General features: G+C 43.2%; 1 protein-coding gene across 1 annotated transcript in view; it reads left to right on the top strand.

Annotated features, from left to right (window-relative positions):
* Positions 1-22,142, top strand: part of LOC137455234 (spermatogenesis-associated protein 16-like) — a 66,874-nt gene extending 44,732 nt beyond the window's left edge. Inside the window, exons 7-12 of the mRNA XM_068165855.1 lie at positions 2,609-2,756; positions 5,982-6,125; positions 6,609-6,721; positions 16,573-16,737; positions 18,533-18,613; positions 21,501-22,142. Coding sequence (XP_068021956.1) covers positions 2,609-2,756; positions 5,982-6,125; positions 6,609-6,721; positions 16,573-16,737; positions 18,533-18,613; positions 21,501-21,623 — 774 coding nt within the window. The 3' untranslated portion in view covers positions 21,624-22,142. The remainder of the gene's footprint in view (positions 1-2,608; positions 2,757-5,981; positions 6,126-6,608; positions 6,722-16,572; positions 16,738-18,532; positions 18,614-21,500) is intronic.
* The last annotated feature ends 215 nt before the right edge of the window (positions 22,143-22,357 follow it).

The following is a 22,357-nucleotide window of genomic DNA, read 5'->3' as shown; positions in this document are numbered from 1 at the left end:
AGAGCCAGACATTCTTCAACTGCAAGGCCAGAACAGCAACACTCCCTCTGATGTATCTCAGAGGACATTGCAGAAAGGACCTTCCAGATAGAAAGACAGTATAACACTTGCAAATGGGCTAAAAAAGGAAAAAGCAGTGGTCATGTCCTCTCTGCAAGAGCTCTCTTGCAAGTCCATTGGAGCCCTTGCAATCCTCTCCATTGTGTGACTGCATCTTGGGTAGCATGACACATGCTCTGCAGGCACCTCTCGTTCCTGGGCACGTTGCCATATATTCATCCACAGATGTGGACTTCAGTGCATAAAGGCTTAAGCAGAAAAATTCCTAGAGATTTAAATCCTATAAAGTTTTCTCCTCCAAAGTTTTTATGGGCTGAAGTTTTATATCCTTAAAGACTTTCCCCCATAAAAATCCAAGAGGATAATAAAACAAATAGCATCTGTGTTCCGGGTCAGTAGCTTGGGGGGGGGGGGGGGGGGGGGAAATGCTCTTGGGTAATAATAATAACAATACCTTCAGTAGCAGTACTGACCAGAAACTACAGATCTATTATTTTCCCTGTTGGCTGACATTTTGCTGTTATTGCCCTCTGAGTTAGTCACTATTTGCATGCTGTGCAGAGTGGTCATGGGTACATCATGGCAATGCAGAGATACTATAGGGGTGACTTTGAACTGTTCTTGAAGATGATAAAGCCAAAAAGTGAACTTTGCAGGCTGTCATGAGCTGGTGCAGCCACTCCTGTTTTGGTCTCACTGTCTCACTCCACTTGGAAAGCTAGACTGGTACCCTTGTGTTGCTACTACTCATCCTCTAAGGGCCCTGAACAACTAAATCATTAATGTCCATGGAAATATGAAATCCAAAAATCACTCTCCTATAAAGCAGTGCAGACTGGTAAGAATTGCCACAGGGAGGAACAAGAACACATCCACTCATGGGCCCCTGAGCTCTTGGCAGGAGGACACACTTGCTCTTTTCAGGTCTGATACCTCCAGGTCTGTGGCACTAACCATGGATAGCATGGCTGTGCCCATGAAAAGCTGGAACTCCTTCTCACCAGTGGGAAATGTTATCACTGCCCCAGGTGGTCAGGATACTATTGCATACATTTGAAGCTTGTTAATTTTTCAGGGCTAAATGCTGGTCACTCCAGACTGCTCCCGTTCCAGTAGATGCAGGAGAATGGGCTGAACAGATAATCTGTTACCTAAGCAAACCCCCAGTGAGACCCTTGACATGCAGGCAGAGCATTCAGTGTGAGAGCACTCAGGGTGCATGCATGGCAGTCTATCCCAGGATCTGCTCAAAACAATTACAGTGTTTCGATGCTATTTCTGCACACCCCATACCAATAATCAGGATGGAAATCACCTGCTGTAAGACCCTGTCAGAGGACCTGTTGTCTAAAGCCATTAAAGAGAAGGACACAGATACATAACAAATTGGCACACTCAACCCTCCATTGCAGGTTGGTGGGAGCAGATGTCAGCTAAACAAGCAACCCACAGAGGCACAGTGTGTCTTGGATAATTTTGCATAAGAGGAGGCTAGACTGGAGAACCAAAGTGAGGACTTGTCAATAAAACACCAAGCTGGTCCCATAATGATACCTTCTGTGAATCACTTCAGTGTATAAGGCCATCTGGAAGGTTGATACACCCTGTTAAGAAATAGTATCTTTTCCTCCCATGCTTTTCTGACCATCTCTGGTAACTTTGTGTTGGCATTGCCACTATTAACCACGGCTACACATTTGCCAACATACAGCAATGAAGCCTTAGAGTTCCCCCAAAAGGACAGCCCTTGTCAAGGAGACAAGGCTTTATTAGCAACAGATGTAGCTAAAGCAGTGCTGAACGTAGTCTTACCCAGACCCCAACACAGGAGAAAATGAGCTCCCCCTCACTTACTCTGACTGATAAGAGTACCTAGCAAGACTGTTTCCAGGCTGGTAGCTCATCCTGGCAGTTCCAGCACCGGTTCATTGGGGTCCACTGAGTGTGAACTCCACCTCTCCACATAAAAGCAGCACAATGCATCATTTGAGTCATGTTTAAGGGATGACAAGGTTCATAAGCTTCGTGTTGCCCTCTGCACAGGAGTGAATTTTACTCTTAATGCAAATAGGGTTTAAATGCAATATTTTAAGACTGATATTCCATATAGGCATAGTGTCTGATTCATGCCAACCCAAGGGGTAATAGGAATGCTTAGCATTGTTTAACAAGCTCCCAAGGACTGAATAAAACCCTCCTATGAAAGATGTGACCTTCAGAGAACGTGGAATCACTTTTTCCTTTTCATCTAAAAGATAATGTATCTAATACTTTGCTCCTCATTGAAGACATAGGCTTGCTGCACTGAAGACTGTTTACAAATGTGCTTTCTCCATTAAATGCATTTTCTGACTATAGAGAGGCAGTGTTTTCTGGAAGTAATTTAAATTCCCCTCTAATTAATATTCAAGACCAAAATATGTTATCTCCACATGACTGTGCAATTATTAAAGGGAAAATATCATCTGTGAAAGTAATTATTCTTTTCTTAAAAACACCCTGGCCAGTGAGTGACATGAAATGTATGATCCCTTTGCCTTTTCCTTAGGCTATGATTGAAGAAGCCATCACTGCCGAGACCTCTTATTCAGTCATGTACACACCATTGGAGACAGAAGGAAAGGAGAAAGACATAAACAAGATCCAGCGCGCTTTTGCTAAAAGGAACCCTGAGTACTTGCAGCACCAGTATACAGGTAACAGGTTCACCTGTTCAGAAGCACTGGGGAGGGTTAGGCTGGATGTTAGGAAGAAGTTCCTCATAGAAAGGGTGATTGGCCATTGGAATGGGCTGCCCAAGGCGGTGGTGGAGTCACCATCTCTGGAGGTGTTTAGGAAGAGACTGGATGGGGTGCTTGGTGCCATGGTTTAGTTGATTAGATAGTGTTGGATGACAGGTTGGACTCGATGATCTCAAAGGTCTCTTCCAACCTGGTTAATTCTGTTCTATTCTGTATGCCCTTTGTGTCTGTGGCTGACTTCCAAAGAGTTGGAGAGAGTCTGGAGCTTGAAATCCAGGCATTTCTAAACTTCTGGAGGACGGGTAGTTAACTGCTGGGATTTGCTCTCTAAGCATACATGGTTCAGGTAATCAATTCAGTCCTTAGGAGAAGTACAGACTTCACACTATAAAGATGAATTTTTATCCAGGGAGCCTCATGTTCCCATTGTTGGATTTCATTGTTGCAACTAATCTTTTGTTCAAAGGTAGATTGGCATTGTATTGTGGTGACAGTGAGATCCAAGGTGATGCCAATCTCTGTAGACTTCCATCAGTTACCAATGGTCATCCCTGCATCACAGCCTTACTTCACAAAAATATCCTCTTTTCTACAAACATAAGGGACTGAGCACCAGCTTTGAGAGCATCTCAGCTGCAAGGATGGAAATAGATAGCCAGGTTCCCTTTAGCCCATTAAAGACAAGTAGGATCCTAGGATCCAGAGCAAACAAGGGTGTTGCAGAGCCTGTTGTCATCTGGTAGCATGAACTCAAACAGCATCTCCTGGAGCAGACACTGAAATTCTGGTGCCTACAGCCATGTTTCAAGAGAAATGGAAATGATATTTTGGCAAAAGAGAGGCAGGGGGATAAAAGGCATTGCTTACTACCATTAACTTGGAACATAGTTGACCCTGGTAACACCTGGCTTTGAGTTGGTGATTGAGAAACATAAAGGGAAAAATGCATTTCTCAGGTCAAAGTCTGGCAAGCCTCTGTCTTCATCACATAAACTAGATGTGCATCTCACCCTGCCAGCAGGGTGGTCTAAAGGGTTGAGGTGCCACCCACTTCTTGCCAAGAGTTACATACTCAGGTCAGAGATGGTGGCTTAGTTGTTGCCCCTCTACTGAGCTCATTCTACAGATACATAAGACTTCCAAAAGTATACACATTGCATCCTTGGGAAGGAGAAGAAAAACTGTTTGAAAACCACAAATAGGCATTAGGGAAGCAAGCATTATAAACAAACACTTAACACAAGTAAACTTGTTTGGTTCATTTTGCTGTAGGAAACTGTCATGATTTTCAAACTGCAGATCACCCATGTATTTAGTTTCTGGCAGTAGCTTTGGGGTTGTTTGAAGAGGGAAAATGGGGGCTTGTTTGACACAGAGGTTGTAAAATCCCACTCTCCCATTTACTTGCTTAGGTGACTGTGGAGAATTTCCTGGGACAAAAGTATTGGCCTTAAAAGGAGCATAAAATAAAGCTCCCCAAACCTGATTTTTAGAAAGATAAATCCATATTTCACATACAACTCTGAATTTACAACAAGGGTGAGACTTTCAGGAGCACATAAGCAGCAAAAGGGGCATGGTGTGCACTGAAACCCAGTTGGTGTTCATGAATTACTGAATGACTCTGAAAGCATCGCCAGTCACTTTCTTACTGCTCCCAGTAAGGGAAAGGAAAAAGGGGGAGAAGGAGTGAGAGATAAAACAACCCAGTCCTATATTCCATTACTCAATTATAAAACAGACTAAATAGAGCAGGTTGAGAGATCACTGAATTTTCTAGGAATGAAATGGGATAGAAAGCCAAGAAAAAACACTCTGTCTATCAGGGGGTTGAGAGTACAGTGCTGTGAAGAGCCTTATGCAGTTGGGACTGCTTCCAGATGACCTCCTTTCTGTCCTGGAAACTCTCAGAGCAGATGTGGCTCTTTTTCTTAGACCTGATGCTGAGATAACTGTTGTCAGTGTTAGGTGAAGTCAACCAAAGCAGTAGGGGTTACTGATCTATTCAGATATGACCTTAAAATCACACTGCCCCTGACAAAGCAATCCCACGTCAGGAGTTTAGCACATGGTTGGTGGGGTACCGCTGAACTTTCAACCTGCAGGTCTGCATCTCACGTAGGTGAAATTAAAAATGTAAGATAAGCCCCATTTTAGCAGTGGGTGTGAGACACCAGGCATCTCACAACCAGGTGGTTTGAAATAACCTTCCTGTTCTGTAACAATCATCTGCCCAATTCTAGCCCAAGCTCTGCTGGAGTGTAAGGACTGAATCGATTTCAGAGCTTCCCTTATTGCCCAGGAAAAGGAGCAGATTCACATTTAAATCCAAGTGTACAATGCAGTTTGTTGCAAAATTGAGAATCCATCAGAGGCAGAATATGCTGCAAGGGAAATATCAGGTCCACTCTCTTTGATTTATATAGGGGTAAGTCCAGAGAGCTCTGAGCAGGGTTCTCCATTTGTCACTGTGATCACACAGCCTGGCATCTTAAAAGCAGAGCACACTGAAAACAGAGCACTCCTTTGTGAGAAGTGACACTGACATTCAATCTAGGTTTATTTTTTTTGTGTGGGAGGGAGGAAAGGCCTGGTCTGGTTCCCTAAGCAAAGGTGAAGTAGACAATTGTTCTGAGCATCTGTCCTCACTGAGGTCAGGGCGGTCCGACTCAGCTGATCCACAGGTTTTTTGGCAACAGCAGTCACAGACTCTGGACAAGGCACAGCACAGGCTGTCAGATGCCAGCTGAGTGGGTCAGAAAAGACACCCAGGAAGCCTAGGGGGCTGTGGTGGTGATGGTAAAAGCACAAATCCGTAGGAAGTCAAACTTCACAAATTCAGGGGACAATGAACCAGCAGTTAAAAGACCAGAATGTTGTATTCCTGAAGTGTTTTTAATGCTTTGGATGATCAGCAGTGAAAAATTCATAAAGAGAAGAAACTAATTTTTTCTTATGGATCTGTGAAATTTAAGGCATTGATCTAAGAGGTTGCAAAGTCTGGAATTTCCAAACCCAGTTCTAGCTGGATGGGTTGGTTTAGGCATCTTTGTTGTGGCAAGCTTTCTGGATTACATCTCACTCCTCCTTAGAGTTCCTTTTTCCCTTCAAATTAAGTAACTTCTCTTACAACTGAAAAGAAATAGAACAGTGGAAATTATTGTCATTTCCCTCTTCCAGATCCTGAGGCATTTCACATCTTGCCACAGTCAGCTAAGTGGCCTGAACCTCCTGGGCTGCACTTGCTAACCCTGGGTTTCAAAAGCAAAGGCATTGGCAGACGTGTGGAAAAGTGGACACGAAGAAGACTGTCACTGCTCTCAGGTACTCCAACTTGCTTAAGAGCTGGCATAGCTCAGAGTCCTCCATGATCCTTGCTAAATGAGGGGGCTAGGGGGGTCCTCGTGTCCCATGTCTCTGGGCCAGCAGCCTTGACTGTCCAGACAGCTCTCCCCATCATCCTCTCTCCCCCTCCAGTTTACCCATCACCTTGCTAGATCCATCATGGCAAACATATCTGAATGAACACAGTTTATGGGCTTGTGATTCTTGCCATCCTGAAGAAACTTTTGGAAAAGCTCTTTCAAGTGTAGGAAATAATAGCTGGCACTAATGCCTGACATTATGAGCTGCCCAGGGAGGTGGTGGAGTCACCATCCCTGGAAGTGGTTTTAAAAAAGACTGGATGAGACACTTGATGCCATGGCTTAGCTGAGTAGATGGTGTTAGGTAATAGATTGGACTTGATGATCTCAAAGGTCTTTTCCAACCTAGTTAATGATGTGATTCTGTGATTTCATTTCCTAGACCAGAAAGCACTTTTCAATACTCTGAAGGGCAAAGAGGCAGAGAGATATTGGAAAATCATTGGGCAGAAGGTCATGTCATCAATGGATTTCATAAGAAGCACCAAGTTAATTGTGAGTATAAACCTCAGTTTCTGGGGTGCAGTGTGTGTGGTGGCAGAAGCCAGTGCGTGTGTGAGCCCTGTGTACTTTTGGGTGGGTAATTCATTCTGCACGTGTTCCTTCTCTGTCCAGAAGTGCTCAGTGAATTCATTAGGTAGAGTTCCAATGGATTTTAGATACTTTTTAAAGTAGCTCTAATTATTTAACCGTGTACCCAGTGTGTTTGAGATCACTTTGCAAGCAATGTTCTCAAATCTTTATGGCCTCTGATATTAAATCCCTACTTCACGTAACCACCAAAGCTACTCACTAGATATAATACCTGAAGTACACTACACACACCACCAGAATCTCCTTCAAGAGTTAATAATTGCTGTTTGAAGCATTTCTAGTTATTTAGATTCTGATCCCTGTGTAGTGAAGTATGTGAAATAACCTTCCAATCTGTCACAACCATATTGAAGGTCTATTGGTTAATTCTGCTCCATACTTCCTGCAATAATGTACACAGCTTTTTAGCACCGTGGCTTTTGATTAGCACAAAAGGTCAAAACTCAAATTTGCATGTAGGCTAGACTGTTTTAATGCAATTCTTGAATGATTCTCCTGAAAATGAGTGGAAGAAGCCTCTCCTCCCCAGATTGTAAATGCTAATGCTAACATTTTTTCCCTAGCAATAACAGTTCTTTGGTTTTCTGTGTGTTGAAGGAATCAGCCATTTCCTCCTTAGAGGTGTCTTAGCAAATCACAGGATTTATGTTCTTAGGTTTTGATAGCAGGTAGGAGGTTGACAAAAACTGCTACTTAGCAACCCCTAGCAAGGGAGAAACATTAGCTAGATATTTGGGGAAGTTCTGTCTCCTTTCCTCTCAGAGAGCAGCTGCTGAAACAACAGGAAGTGCTTGAACTCACATCCTTAGTGGGAGGTAAAGGTGCTTAGGGTGTCACTACAGTGGACTCTCATCAAGCATCTGCATCAAAGTGAGGCAGGTGAAGCTGGCTGAGGGCAGACAACCCCGAGGGAACATGCAGCTCCTTCTTTCCAGCTCTTTCCTTAAAACATGTGCTGTTGGCTTTGGATGACCAAAAGCCCATTCTTGATGTTCAGGCTAAGAGCAGTGGCATCTTTGGGAAGGTGAAGTATCTGGTATTGCTGTGTGCACTTTGAACATTTAAGAAGCTAGAAGTATGACCTGACAATGGGTTGGGTACAGAATAAAACCCTGGTCTTTCTAAAAGCTCTGGCAAAACTCATTTCTGGAAAAAACAAAACAAAAACAAACAACAAAAATTTTGGACCTTACTCTCTTTGGCTGTAACAGAGAGGATCAAGAAGAGAAAAAGCTTTGAGATCAGGTATCTTTTGGATTCCCCATAACTACCCTGTTGTGTAAATGGATATAGAGGAATAGGACCCCAGGCTTCAATCTGATACATAGTGTATCTGTCATCCCCAAAGAGAGAAGAGCAAACAAACTCACCATAGAAGAGATGAGAGCAGAGTAGTGTGCTAGGACCACTCAAGCCAGTCCCCACTAGTTGTATGGATTTGCACTGCTCCTACACAGTCATATTTGCTACCAGCTCTAGACCTCTCCTCATACATTTAACTATTCTTGCTGAAAGAGAAGAGAGCTCTCAAAGATACAGGGTGAAATCCCAGCACCCCTGAAGACAGCAGCAAACTCGACTCATGCTTCAGGCAAGGTTTACCCCAGTGCTACCTCCGGCAGCAGCAAGAATGGGTAAACAGGTCTTAACCACGGTCCTGTAGATGAAAAAGCAGTCACCAGAGGGTCAGTATGGGAGCTTTAATGAAGAGGAGGAAAGCCCCAAGACAGAAGAAATGATCACTGGGTTAGATCAAACAGCTGCTAATTCCTCATCCATTATGTGGGGAAACATTTTCACTTTCCTGACAGTTTTCATAGCATCGAATGATCTGGGCAAGACAGAACCTCTGACCCAAAGAGCAAATGACAAAGCCAATTCTACCTGATAATACAGATAGGCACAGAGCCAGAACTGCACTGCTACTGGTGATTAAAAGCTCTTTATGGACCTAGCAGAGATTTGGCCACCTGTGCCTCCTTCAAAGTATTCCCAAATTTTCCTCAGGCTAGAAATATTCCACCATATTGCCCTCAGACACACACTGAATGAAAAACTTCTGCTAAGACAAACCTCAGACACAAACTCTAGCTTTACAGCTTGAAGATGATAATAGACTATGTTTGGGATTTAACAGGACAAACATTCCTTTCTGCCCTTTTCTTCATTTGCAGATGCAAACACACAATCAAAAGTGCTTCTCCTAAGCAGATTTCTTTTTCCTTTACAAACCAACACAAACAAATCTCAGTGCTAAAGCAGAGTTTGTTAAGCCATAGCAACTCTTGGTAGTAGTCAATTCTGCCACCTCAGGTTTGCAGCTACACAGCCTAGTGTTAATAATATGACTTATACCACTGTGGGTAAGATGTGAAGCTAAAGATTAAAAAGGCAGATGAAAAAAGCATTTTCTGTTGCCCCCCACCCCTTGGTAAGATGTGAAGTGAAAGATTAAAAAAGCAGCTTAAAAAAGCATTTTCTGTTGCCCCCCACCCCCTTCTTTGTGAAGAACAGCCAGTCCCATTTGAATCAAGGGGACACTTGTGTATTGGGACACAGGAAGCATTTGAGGGAGAATGTCACAGTCTGGTCCCTGCACAGTATCATCTGCTGCGGGTGGGGAAATGCCATAGACCTCATCTACCCAGAAACACTAACCAGAAATACAGATATACATGACACAAATATTATTTGCCTTATATATATATACATAAATATTATACATCTATATAATCTCAGGCAAACCTTCAGCTACTCATATTCCAGTGAAGCTTACCCACACTAATAAGTGATTATTCTATCAAGACATTTCACTGGGGTCATTTCTACTGCTTTGTACACACCAAGCTTGCTGTTCTCCTGCTGCAGTCCCATATCAAGGGCACATGATGCTACATAACAGGAGAAACAGTGGCCAGAAGGCTGTATTAGACTGCTCAGATTGTAAAGGTGAGCAAACCCCACCATATGATTCACAGCATGATGTGCACATTTACAGACCTCAATGGTTTGCTGTCTGTTTTTTAAGTAGAGGGAAAGTGTTTACTGCACACAGATTTCAGCACACACGCTTTCTGAAGGATACCAAGGGCATTAAAGAAACATTATGATGGATTTTTTTCTGCTTGTTATTGCAATACATCACAGTGCTGCTTGCAAGGCAGAACTTCATTCAGATTTAGAGCTAAACAATAGTCGTAAAGCCTCGACAACAGAAAAGCAGAACTACTGGGGGGCATTCCAGACATGCAAAGTGGTGCTCTTAAAGCTGAGAGTTAAACTTACCACACACATTGGGTATGGCAGACTCTGCTTTGAATTCAGGCTGACCAGCCACTTGGCTTTACTTTTTCTTTAGTACTGTGCCAGGTTACACCCATCCCTGGAGGGGGTTGACAAAAATCCCAGCCCCCAGGCAGACAAAAGAACCTGAGCCAGGTGGGCAGAGAGAGAGAGATTTAGTTTTCCCCCTCCCAGGAGGAGGGGTCCCCTGAGTCAAAGGTCTATTCCACTCCTCCTTCGTGTCCAGCAAGCCTATTTAAAGGGGGCCATTGCCTTACTTCCCCCTGGTTTTCCTGCACGTTGCCTGCTGGACAGGCTATCTTTGCTGCCTTCCTGCAGCCACCCCGTGGTGAGGGCTATCCCCATGTTGCTTCCAGACCACTTCTAAGGACTGCATCCAAACAATCCATTTGCATCCAGGGAATCCAGTGCCAGCTGAGCCTGGGTTGATTTATGTTTGTATCTACCCTTTTCCTTACACCCTTGTAACTTTCCCTCTCACTCAAATGCTAAATACATTTTGTTTAAACTTCCCTTTTTACTTCCAAGCCAATTCCAGACCATTTCTTTTGTGATTTTTACTTCACCTTTCTCCTGCTTTTACCCTACCAGGAGAAAGGGGGAAGGGGAGGAAATCTAAATCTTTACTCTGGGTAAAGCTTAAACTATAAGAAGTACTCATCAATTAAACTTCACTTATAAATAGGAGTGGCATAAGGGATAACTGCTTTCTTGAGTACAGAGAAAAGCAAAAAATGGGGGTATCACCCCAAAATTCTTGAGGAAAGGACACATGATTCACTCCTCTCACATGCTCTCCAGCTCCTTTTTGCAGTGAAAGCCCATCCTATCTTTGCTCTGGTTGTTAGTGCTAGGTATTTCATAGTTTCATAGTTTCATAGTTTCATTCAGGGTTGGAAGGGACCACAAGGATCATCTAGTTCCAACCCCCCTGCCATGGGCAGGGACACCCCACACTAGATCAGGCTGGACAGAGCCTCATCCAGCCTGCTCTTAAACACCCCCAGGGACGGGGCCTCGACCACCTCCCTGGACAACCCATTCCAGGGTTTCACCACTCTCATGGTGAAGAACCTCCTCCTCACATCCAGCCTGAATCTCCCCACCTCCAGCTTCATTCCATAACAGTAAGAGCAGTAGCAGTAGCAGGTGAGCTTCATCCACAACAGGCTGACCTGCTTTTTGTAGCTGCTTTTTCATCCCAAGGTCAGAGGAGGGACAAGGTCACAGGGCTGAACCTTGGACATCAGGACCTTATTTCTCTCCTAGAAGGAAGGTCTTCAAAGATGCCTGAGGATAAGCATTCCCTTTATTTTTTAGTTTAAAGAGAATTCATGTAGCAAATAGTTTTCTGGTGAAAGCTCTTTCTTAGGAGGACCTCCACTTCAGGTGAGACTCCCCAGTATGTATCTAGGCCTCAAGAGAACACCCAATTACTCACTTTTTAACAAAAATTCTCTTTGCAATACCAGACCATAGGAGTGAAGCCTGTCCAGAAACTGACAGTATCAAAATGTAATCATTTATTGTCTTAAGAAGCAATCAGAAGAGCCAGAGTAGACAAGTAGACAGAGATCAGGTCAAGAAAGCTAAAGCCCAGCTTGATTTAAATCTGGGTATGAACATCAATGGCAACAAGAAAAGCATGTCGATGATGAAAGAAAGACTAGGGAAGATGTGAGCCCACTCCAGAAGGAAAGAGGGGACCTCTTCCCCTGGGGTAAGGAGAATGCTGAGGTACTCAACAACTCTTGCTGTAGTTTGCACCAAAAAAGGCTCTAACCTCAGTTACAAAAGGTAAAAGCAGGAAGTGAGGAAATTCAAAACCACCCACTGTAAGTGAAGATCAGGTTTGAGACCACCCTAAGAATCTGAAGGTGTGTAAGACCTGACAAGATCTCTATGCAGTTCCTGAGGGAACTGGCAGATGAAGTTGCTAAGCCACTTTCCATCATATTTGAAAAGTCAGTGAAGTACCCAGGGACTGAAAAAGGGAAAAACATAACCCCCATTTTCAAAAAGGTTAAAAGAAAAGACCAGGCAGGGAGCCACAGGCCAGTCAGCCTCACCTCTGTGCCTGGCCAGATGATGGAGCAAATCCTCCTGGATACTCTGCTAGTCATATGAAAAATGAGGAGGTGATTTGTGTTAACCAAGGTGGCTCCACCCTGGGCAAATGATAACTGACAAATTTGGTGGTCTTCTATGGTGGAGTAGCAGTGTTGACAGATAAGGGAAGAGCAATTGACATCATCTGCCTGGGCTGGTGCAAAGCTGTGCAGAGTGGCGAGGCACTGGAACAGGTTGTCTGGAGTAGTTGTGGAGGCTCCAAGCTGGGTCAAAGCCAGGTTGAAGGGGCCTTGAGCAACCTAGTCTGGTAGGAGGTATCTGTGCTCATGGCATAGGGCTGGAACTAGATGATCTTTAGGGTCTCTTCCAGCCCAAACCATTCTATGATTCTATGGTTAATATGTTACTACATATCTAACCAGGATGCAGCTATGCCTCCACATCCTGAATTTGTTGATTCCTTTGCTACCAACTCATTGACAATGAAGTCTCCATTTAAATTTGCTCTTTACTTAACCTTCCCTCTGCCTACACGAGTTTGTTTCATCTTCATATGATTGCTTGGCCCCTTTATTATGGTTTGGTTTGTTGACTGCAGCTTAGTAGCCTCTTGAATTCTGCTGTAGTTCATGTAATTCTCACCATGTGCTTCAGCTCCCTGCAGAATTTTTCTCCTGCCAGCAGCAGTTCTTTACTTTCTCTTTCTGCATTTTCCATTGTCACTGAAACGCCACCTCCGACAATGTTCAGCCTCCTCTAATGCCTTCCAAAAAAGTCTGCTGTGGGTTATTGATTTATTGACTTCCACCCTACTATAAACTTAAACAGCATTGCTCTGTCCACAGAGTGCACGTTGGCACAGATGCCCAATTTGCTTCCCATAGCTACGTAGCATGCCCTCATATTTTTCTGGACAGTCAAGCAGAGAAAGAATTGTTTTCTTTTTGCCTTTACTTTCTTCATGGTTGGAGAAGCCTCCAACAGACACAGGGTGATGAGAGAGGATTTTTCCCTGCTTTCTTAGCTGATAACTCAATATACTCATTTCTTAGTGCTTGCACTGAAAGGTTTGGGGCTGATTTCAAGAATAGCGAAGAAAAACCTTTTGCTGCACCTAAAATGTTGTGAGCCTATTTCATGTTGATCAGAGCTCTCTTTCTCTTTCAGTAACTGAGTGCTTCTTCTTTTAATGCACACAGCTCTACCTGGGGACACAGCTCTCTGGCTTTCAAACACTGATGATCAGGTGGAGATGGGGCTCCATTTTGTTCCTTGCTTTAGTGCCATGCTAACTAGACTGTGTCAGACATACAATTTCACGTATCAGAGATCACAGAAATCCTTTTTTCCTGCTGATGTCTCCTACTAATACTAAGTCAGGTCCTCAGAAAAGGACTCTTCCAGTGGTAAAACTAGTTTGTAAGAAGGTTGTCCCAGTCTCCCTTCTTAGAGGTGGCTCAACAGTAATTCATGAGAAGGGAGGCTTGGCAGGCCTCTCCTGGCTCCTCAAGTCAAGTAACATGTTATTATCCACCTTTGTGTCACCCAATATCCTAGTCATAAATGGAGTAAAATCCATCTAAGAACTAGTTGGGCTTTCTGCCTGCTCTCAGTTTGGTGAAACACACTGTAGACCTTCAGCCTGAGTTGTAAGAAGCTTAATTGCCAGCCTACTCTTATTCCTACCTATTTATACACAATGGCCCTTCTGTTAGCATTGTCTTTTATCTCTTTTTCCCTTTTCAGTTGCTTGCTCTCTTTGGACTTGAGCCCTGCATTATGTTTATTGAGGAGAATAATATGCTCTTGGCATTTTCATTCATAGACTAATCAAACAACACTTCTCTCCAAAGAGGTATCTCCTACCGTGCTGGCTTCTCTGCTCCATGATGCTTGGGTTGAAATTAACCTCTCCAAACACAGCTGACTGGAGCTATCAGCAATACTCCAGAGAACTGCTGACCAGAGGTCTTTTTCCTGTGCAGTGCCTGATTCTCTCCTTTAGCTGATGGAAACACCAGTTCATTGGCTCAGCTCTTTCTCTTTTGGTTATTTTCATGTCTGGAACTCCCAGATTCTAGCTTCATTTCTGCCATCAGTCTCTAGTGCATGGTCTTTCATTTCATACCATTTTACAATTCTAGTAGATATTATATTCATTAACTGTACCATGAGTATTTGTAGTTTCTCTAGAGTTTAGTTTTCTTCTATTATATATATATAAAAGAGGAACAGCATTGTTATTGAATCCTTAGACTTGATACAAGAGCTATGTTGATAGTCATTTTGGTAACACTTGATCCTTGCCTAGTACAAATTTCTGCACAGTCAAGTGCCAGTGGCATCCTGGCCTGCATCAGAAATAGTGTGGCCAGCAGGAGCAGGGAAGTCAATCTGCCCCTGTACTCAGCACGGGTTAGGCCACACCTTGAGTCCTGTGTCCAGTTCTGGCCTCCTCAATTTAAGAAGGACACTGAGACACTTGAAGGTGTCCAGAGAAGGGCAACGAGGCTGGGAAGAGGCCTTGAACACAAGCCCTGTGAGGAGAGGCTGAGGGAGCTGGGGTTGTTTAGCCTGGAGAAGAGGAGGCTCAGGGGTGACCTTCTTGTTCTCTACAACTACCTGAAGGGAGGTTGTAGCCAGCAGGGGGTTGATCTCTTCTCCCAGGCAGTCAGCACCAGAATTAAGAGGACACAGTCTCAAGCTGTGCCAGGGGAAGTTTAAGCTCGAGGTGAGGAGAAAGTTCTTGACAGAAAGAGTAATTGGCCATGGGAATGTGCCTGCATAAAATGGAATGGAATGGAATGGAATGGAATGGAATGGAATGGAATGGAATAGAATAGAATAGAATAGAATAGAATAGAATAGAATAGAATAGAATAGAATAGAATAGAATAGAATAGAATAGAATAGAATAGAATAGAATAGAATGGAATGGAATAGAATTAACCAGGTTGGAAGAGACCTTTGAGATCATCAAGTCCAACCTACCATCCAACACCATCTAATCAACTAAACCATGGCACCAAGCACCACATCAAGTCTCTTCCTAAACACCTCCAGTGATGCTGACTCCACCACCTAAAGCAAATAAAAGGTAAGGATTTAACAAAAGAGATGGAGCAGAGCAGCCTTTTTCAAAGCCTGACATTTTGCTCAGCTGTTCTGTTCAAGTAACAACTGGAAAAAAATCCCATGGCTTCCCTCCCACCCTTTCCCCCTTTTAGATCAACCTCAGTTAACAATTAATTCAATATAATAGTAAAGAGTTCAATAGGAAAACCAAATGAGCAGCTTCCCAAAAGTAATTGCTGATTTGGCTGCGGTCCATTCCTTTTATGGCTGTTCTTCAGTAGATCACTGATTAAAGATAAATAAGTATCAGTGAAAATAATAGTTATCTGCCTGAACACAGTTTACATCTGCAGAGAGGCAAATCTAGCAGGTTCCTGATCTGTTAACTTCCTAGACATAAGCACAATTTCTGTGTCTAGATCACTACAGCAATAGTATGTAAATGGATTCAAATGCTCTCATGCTTATCTATGCTCATAGTGAAGGCATGGCTTTGCATATATATTTTAGTATGATGTATCAAATAATCAATTGGCTGAAGACAAGAGAAACTGGGATAGTAGTAAAGAGGAATCATGTAAGGTCCAGCAAAGCAAGGTAGCCAAATGCTGTCAGTGTGAGTGTTGGCACCGCAGTGGTAGGTAGATGAAGAGGAGAAATATTCTAGAAGAAAGGAGAGGCAGGGGGAAGGGGAGGTACACTCTGGCAGTTAGAAGATGCACAGAGAAGCAAGTTGCTTCTACAATCATGTCTGCAGGCACTTGGCTGAGTCTCTCTGTTCACATGCTTCAAATTTACCATGTGCCTAGCTGCCTGGAGGATCAGAGACCACCTCTGCAGATTTTAGTCCCCTGAGGTTATGTATTGGAACACTATGGATTTGCCTAGTCTGCAAACAAACCATGAGCTGACACACTGCACTGTCTCCTCAGCCTCTTGGCTGAAACTTTCAAAGCAATCCATAAAAGTCAGGTAGTATTGAACAGAGGGGATTATGGAAAAGCCATTTCCAACTGAAACAATTGCATTCCTGTTTGTTCTCTCCTGTCTCCCCTTCACATCTATTATGACTATGTATTTATTTTTCTGGTGCTGCTAGAGAGATTGTGGCGAGAAAGTATTTTTGTTTTCCCCCTCTAGAAATTGTCAGCAGATTTATCTTAAAGGTGCTGAATGCCATATTGTGTGTAGTATTACCAGCACAAATATATGTGTGATGATAAGCCTCAAGGCATTAGGGACTCAAGGGATGATTGTGTTTTCCATGACTCTCTTCTAACTGACTTGCGTTTGTGACCAAACAGGACAAGCGCTGCCCATGCTCACGAGCAGTAGAGAAGCTGCAGCAGGCCAGCCTCTTTGGCCGCATGCAGCACCTCGAGGAACAGGCCCAGCTGCTTGAGCAAGTGATGGCTGAGGCAGCCACCATCCCCTACCTGCAGGACCTCAGTCAGGAGGATACCCAACTGGTAAGTATTGATTTCTTCACCCTGGTTTTGGCTTTCGGAGGCAGGGAGCCAGGGAAGGGATGGGGCAGAACACTGTGCTGCAGTTTGCCTGGAAGTCATTTTTCCAATGTGCAGACCTGAAGTAGTTTTAAAATCCTGCTGCAGTGCCTTGTCAGAGGAGGTGCTAATCATCTGCAAGGATGATTTGTATAGAACCAGCATGACTCATCTGTAGACACATTTTTAAAACCTCTTCTTTTCCCCCAAACGTCCCCAAGTCAGTCTGTAAGAATGATTGCAATTATTCAGATCATGCTACTTTAGGATAGCTAACATCAGAAGCCACCTGCAGCAAACAGGCCAAATCTAGACAAAGCTGAGGAGAGGAGGGGAAGGAGAGGAAAGCTTTTCTTTCCTGGCTCTGTCTACAACATACTCCCTGTCTCTGAATAAACCCATCTACCTGCTATGCCTTTGTTTTCCCTTTGTAAAATGGCAAATCACTCTTTCTATGAAGAACTTCTTCCTAACATCCAGCCAATAAGATTCAGTTTACTGGCTGCACAAGCACAGAAAGCAGGCTGGCACCAACCACAGCAGATTGATTTAGAGATTCCAAAGAAGACTCCTGCATCCTTTATCTAGTGCTGGGACACATAGAATTTGAGCTTCAAAAACCTAAATGCAAAGGTAAACTCAAGGAAATACAGATCTGCTCCGTGAAGCTCAGGGCAGTGGTTTTGGATCTTGCACAGATGAGTGCATTTGTCACTTTAGGGACTCATCTTAGACTGCTGCCCATCTAGGGACAGCAAGAAGAGACAATTTCTCTATCAATGCTTTTGCTTATACTGTCCAATTACTTGTAATGAGTAACAAATTCGGGAAGAGATTCCAAAACTATCATCTGGGTTCACTTTAACCAGCTAAATGTTTTGGAACAGACCTTCTAGAGCACAGCTACAGGTATTAAAGACAAGTTTCTCCTAGTTAGTTCTTAAAACCCTGAGACTGATGGCTGCTTGCAGGAGGATATGCTGGACCTGACCCTTGGCTTTCTGATAGTGAATTAAGAGCAACTGAAACATTTTCAAGTGTCTGGGAAGGGTGCAGGGTGAGGCAATGCTATGACTGACCTGGAAGGGTACTGGAGTGAGGAAATGGTACAGATGACCTGAATTTTAGCCTTCCTTCTAACACTGAGGACTGATTAGCAAGGATTTTCCTACAGCTTCTTTTTGCAGTTTACACTAGAAATAGGCAGCCTTGTTTTTATGCTCTGCTTTGCTGCATTATGGGGAAAAGGGATGGTTTGCCAAAGGAAAGGGATAGTAAAAGCAGGCAAAATGAGCTAGATACTTCCAGCTACGGTCAAAGCATCTCAGCTTTAGTGTTGTCCTCTTGTGAGGTTTTACATGCTGCTTTAAATTATGATACATTAGCCTTGGGAGAAAATACTGAAAAGCATTCCTGTACAACACAGAATATCCCAGACAGCTAAAGAATGAAATATGGACCCTTTGTTCTTTACAAGCCAAGCCTTCCTTTCCAAAGTATAAACATTTACTGCATTAAAAACATATAGGCTGAGATAGAGAATTTCCAGAGGATTTTTCCCCCCATTGTTAAGTATTTTCTCTCCACAATAACACAGTCATGGCTGAAGCAAAGATGAGGTGGCAGTGCTCATTGTGTAACAGATGAGTAATAAAATCATCAGTGTACAAATGATTTTTAATGAGGTTTTAATCTGTGTATTTAGAGAAGTTATTTGGGTGTGAATTCCACAGTGATCATTTTTATCTTGGTACCGCAGCTGGAGTTGCTGATGGCAGAGGCCACGGACACCCTCAGAGGCAACACTGATACCCAACGTGTGTGGAAGGAAATTCAGAAGGTAACAACTTGCAGCAAAGGGTAGAAGAGTATATTGTTCCTTGGGGAGTAAATGTCCCCCTGAGTCACATCTGTTCAAAAGGTAGAAAAGAAAGCAGGTGCCATTTGAAAGCTGACTGTGTGCCTCCAACTCTGTTAGAGCTCGGGCACTAGCCACAGATAGATACTTACTATTTGCTTTAGCATCTAGGGCTGATCTTTGTTCATATTAATAGTCTCCTGTGGTTATCTAATACAACAAATATCCCCAACCTCAAAGGCTGAATTTGTGGTTGATAATCATATTTCTCTTCCATCTTTATCAGATGGGGTAGTGTGCTAATTGCAGGGAGAGGGGGAGCTGTTAGGGAATAAAATTCAATCCAACAAGTGAAGTCTCTTAGTAGAGCTCAGATGAGGCTTTGGTGATGAGAGAGGTAAAAGACATGCAAATGCCTTTCTGGAGTCTCTGCACAGCAGCTGGGCAATTGACTTCTTAAAGGATTTGTGAAGCATAGGGCATCTTGTTTTGGCTCTCTCTGCTGATGAATCTGGCTCCACCTAATGAAGAGTGGGGCAGGCTGGGATGCAATAGCAGTGTTAGGTTTGGACAAAGTCTTCCAAACCAGAATGAATCACAGCCCTGGGCATTCACACCACCAACATTCAGCTACTGGAGAGGAAAGGGGTAGCAATGCATCCCCAGGAAGGGATAATGGTACTAATGGTCCAAGGCCTTGGCCTTACCCTGTGTCTTATGGCTCCATCAGATCCAGAATGACACACACTCACTCTGAGTTGTGGCTGCAGTGGGAGGCTGGAGAATAGAAAGGGCTTGAGTTCTTGCACTGGTGGGACTTGAAATTGTCCCTCTTTGGGATTTCGGTTTGACAGAGAGATACTGAAAACCCAAATCCCAGCTGCACTAAGTCAGTGTAACTAGGATGGATATGTCTGACAGAAGTCACAGAGGTTGAGGGGCAAGGTGCTTTCAGAGTCCCTGTTTCCAAGTTATTTGAATGAAATTTCCAGAAGGCATCTCCTCTGAGAGAAAGTCTGAGCAGGTGTCTTGCCTCAGCTAGCTGTGAGATCAGTGGCTCTTAATAAAGTTTGCCAAGTACAGGATGTACAGAAAGTAACCAAAACCTAAGTGCACAAAATTATAGACAAAAGAGCATTTCAGCTCTTTCAAATGCTCATGAGGGAAGGGCAGGATAAATATTCACACCTCTTTTACATTGCCCAGGATAGTCTCTAAATCTCTCACACCTGCCTACAGATCGTATGAGAATCTTTTGCAACACAAACACTACATAGGATATGAATGATAGATATTTATACAATTACCTAAATATTTCCTGCCAGATAGAGCAAACATTGATAACCAGATACATGCAAAAAGCTCCCCCCAGTTTCAACAGTGGCTAATATTTCATTGTAATTTCAGTAGAGCAAAGTATTTTCCTTTGGTGTATTTGCATGGATTAATTTCTCTGGATACTTTCAATGTAGTCTTGATAGATATCAAGACTAATAGCATTTAAAAATGGACAGAATCTCTGCAGAATTAAATAGTTGGGACTAAAAGTTACTGAAATGCATTGAAATCTACACTCTTCTGTTGCACAATTTGGGGCTTCAAAATTTGTTGGCATTCTGAACATAGTTTTGCCTTTCAGACAACCATTTGAGCTGAGGCATCCTGTTCCCAACAGCACTCCCTTTTGTTTCATAATAGAATTGTAGTCTTATTATTATTGTATTAGAACAAAGACATGAAAACCATCATCAAATATTTCTGTTGTACTTTACTTTTTTCCCCAACATTTAATTTCAGCACAGTCAGCATGTTCTTAGGAACAAAGGCTTTTTAAATAGAGATGACAGGAAAACACTCAGGGAGTTTTGGGGTTTCTCTGTTGGATTTCTTGTTGGTTTGCATTGTGGGTTTTGGTGGTTTTTAATCAGCTGTAATTAAGAATGTCACACTGGGTTCAAGAGCTCTAACACAGTACTAAAGAGGATGAAATCTGCTGATTCAAAACTGATGTGGTGTGGATTACCACATGTCACTTGTGCTAGAACCATGTGGGTAAGTTCAGGATTTCACAGTTCGCTCGGCACAGAATGCTGATTGTAGGAGCCCTCAAAGAACCATCACCCAGGCCTAGCTGCAAGGTGGTTCTTTGTAATGTTGCTATTGAATTAATTTACATATATTGGAAAGCAAGAAAAAAAAGACCATAAAGGAGTTTATACAACCAGCTGTAAATGAAGAACTCCAGAAAGCTGACAGCTACACTACCACCAATGGAGTTTGGCTTTTGCTGCTGAGTAGTATTGTGCTGGCTGCTACAACAGTTACTTGATGTAAATGACTTTGTAATGTCTTGTAAAGTCATCCAAGCCCATGCCACAGCCACTGGGAACTGCTCTTGTTCTCAGAGCATGCAGGCTTCAAAAGTTGCTGTGTTTTGGTGTGCTCTCTTGTATCGATCTTGGCTATTCCTGAATTACTAGAAGGACACTGGTTCCTAATTTGTTCTCTTTCTGGGGCTGCGATGCAGATACGTGCTTCATGAATGCCTGGAGCCATTGTGAAAAAGGAAAGCAAAGGATGGGAAAGGAACAGGAATTTGCTGGAACAGGGGTGGAAGTCTCATGTGTAACATCTAAGGTGTAATGAAGTCAGAAAAGTGCAGGTGCAAAAGGAAAATAGTATTAGTGGCCCTGATGCAGGCAGACTGAGAGTGAAGGAAACAAGAGCAACCAGATGGAAATGCAATTGTCCATCCAGGACAGCTTAGTTTTAGTCACAGTTAGTTTGGAAAGAAATTAATTGCCAAAATGTTTGAAGCTTCACTAGAGAGAAGGGACGAGCTTCTGACACCACTTCTTTCTAACTGCAGATTGGAGTCCTTGAAGGCTACTTACATGAAGTGGAAGAAAATTACATCAAGAACAAAGCCAGGACAGAAAGAAGAAAGAAGAGTCAACGTGTACAGCAAACTCAAGAGACCTGGAAATATTAAGAAAAACCCTTCCCACTTTAGGTTCCCCCCCCCATAGGATATAGTTAGGATATTCGTATAGAGTTATTAAGATGATTCCCACCATAGGTAGTAGGTAGATAGGTTAAGAAGAAACCCCTTCCCACTTTAGGTTCCCCCCCCATAGGATATATTTAGGAAGTTAGTATAGAGTTATTAAGAGGATTCCCACCATAGGTATTAGGTAGATAGATTAAGAAAAAAACCCTTCCCACTTTAGGTTCCCCCCCCCCCCGCCTCCTCCCCTTAGGATATAGTTAGGAAGTTACTTTGCTTGTCATTAGTTAGAACTGGTTGGAATAAATGTTTTGGTCAGGTTTATTTGTCTTGTTTCTTTAACTAGGAACACCCTGGCAGGAAGGGTCTTTATTTTCTGCTCTGAGAATATTCTGCATCCAAACTCTACAAAATCCCCTTGGCTTGATTATTGCCCAAGAACAGGGATCCATCCATCCTCTGTAAGGAGGAATTCAGCCTCACAGTGCCTTCTGTCCAGCTTCATGCCTTACACTTCGGCTGCTGGTGCAACCTAGAGGTACAAAGTGGCATCCTGCACCTTATGGCTGTGGTAACGACAAGTCTGAGAAACATGATGCTATGACAAAAGAGAGAGAAAGGAGAAAGGAGCCCAACTGTTGCTCCATGGTTAAGATTTTGAAGCCCTTCACTCTCATCTGCTACCTATGATTTTTTCCCTCTACTAGCTAGTCATGGGT

Source organism: Melanerpes formicivorus, unplaced genomic scaffold (assembly GCF_026170545.1).
Source record: "Melanerpes formicivorus ecotype bairdi unplaced genomic scaffold, bMelFor1.0.p_v2 SCAF_93, whole genome shotgun sequence".
NCBI classification, from domain to species: Eukaryota; Metazoa; Chordata; class Aves; order Piciformes; family Picidae; genus Melanerpes; species Melanerpes formicivorus.
The sequence above is the reverse complement of the archived record's forward strand: the minus strand, read 5'-3'. Positions and strand labels throughout refer to the sequence as shown.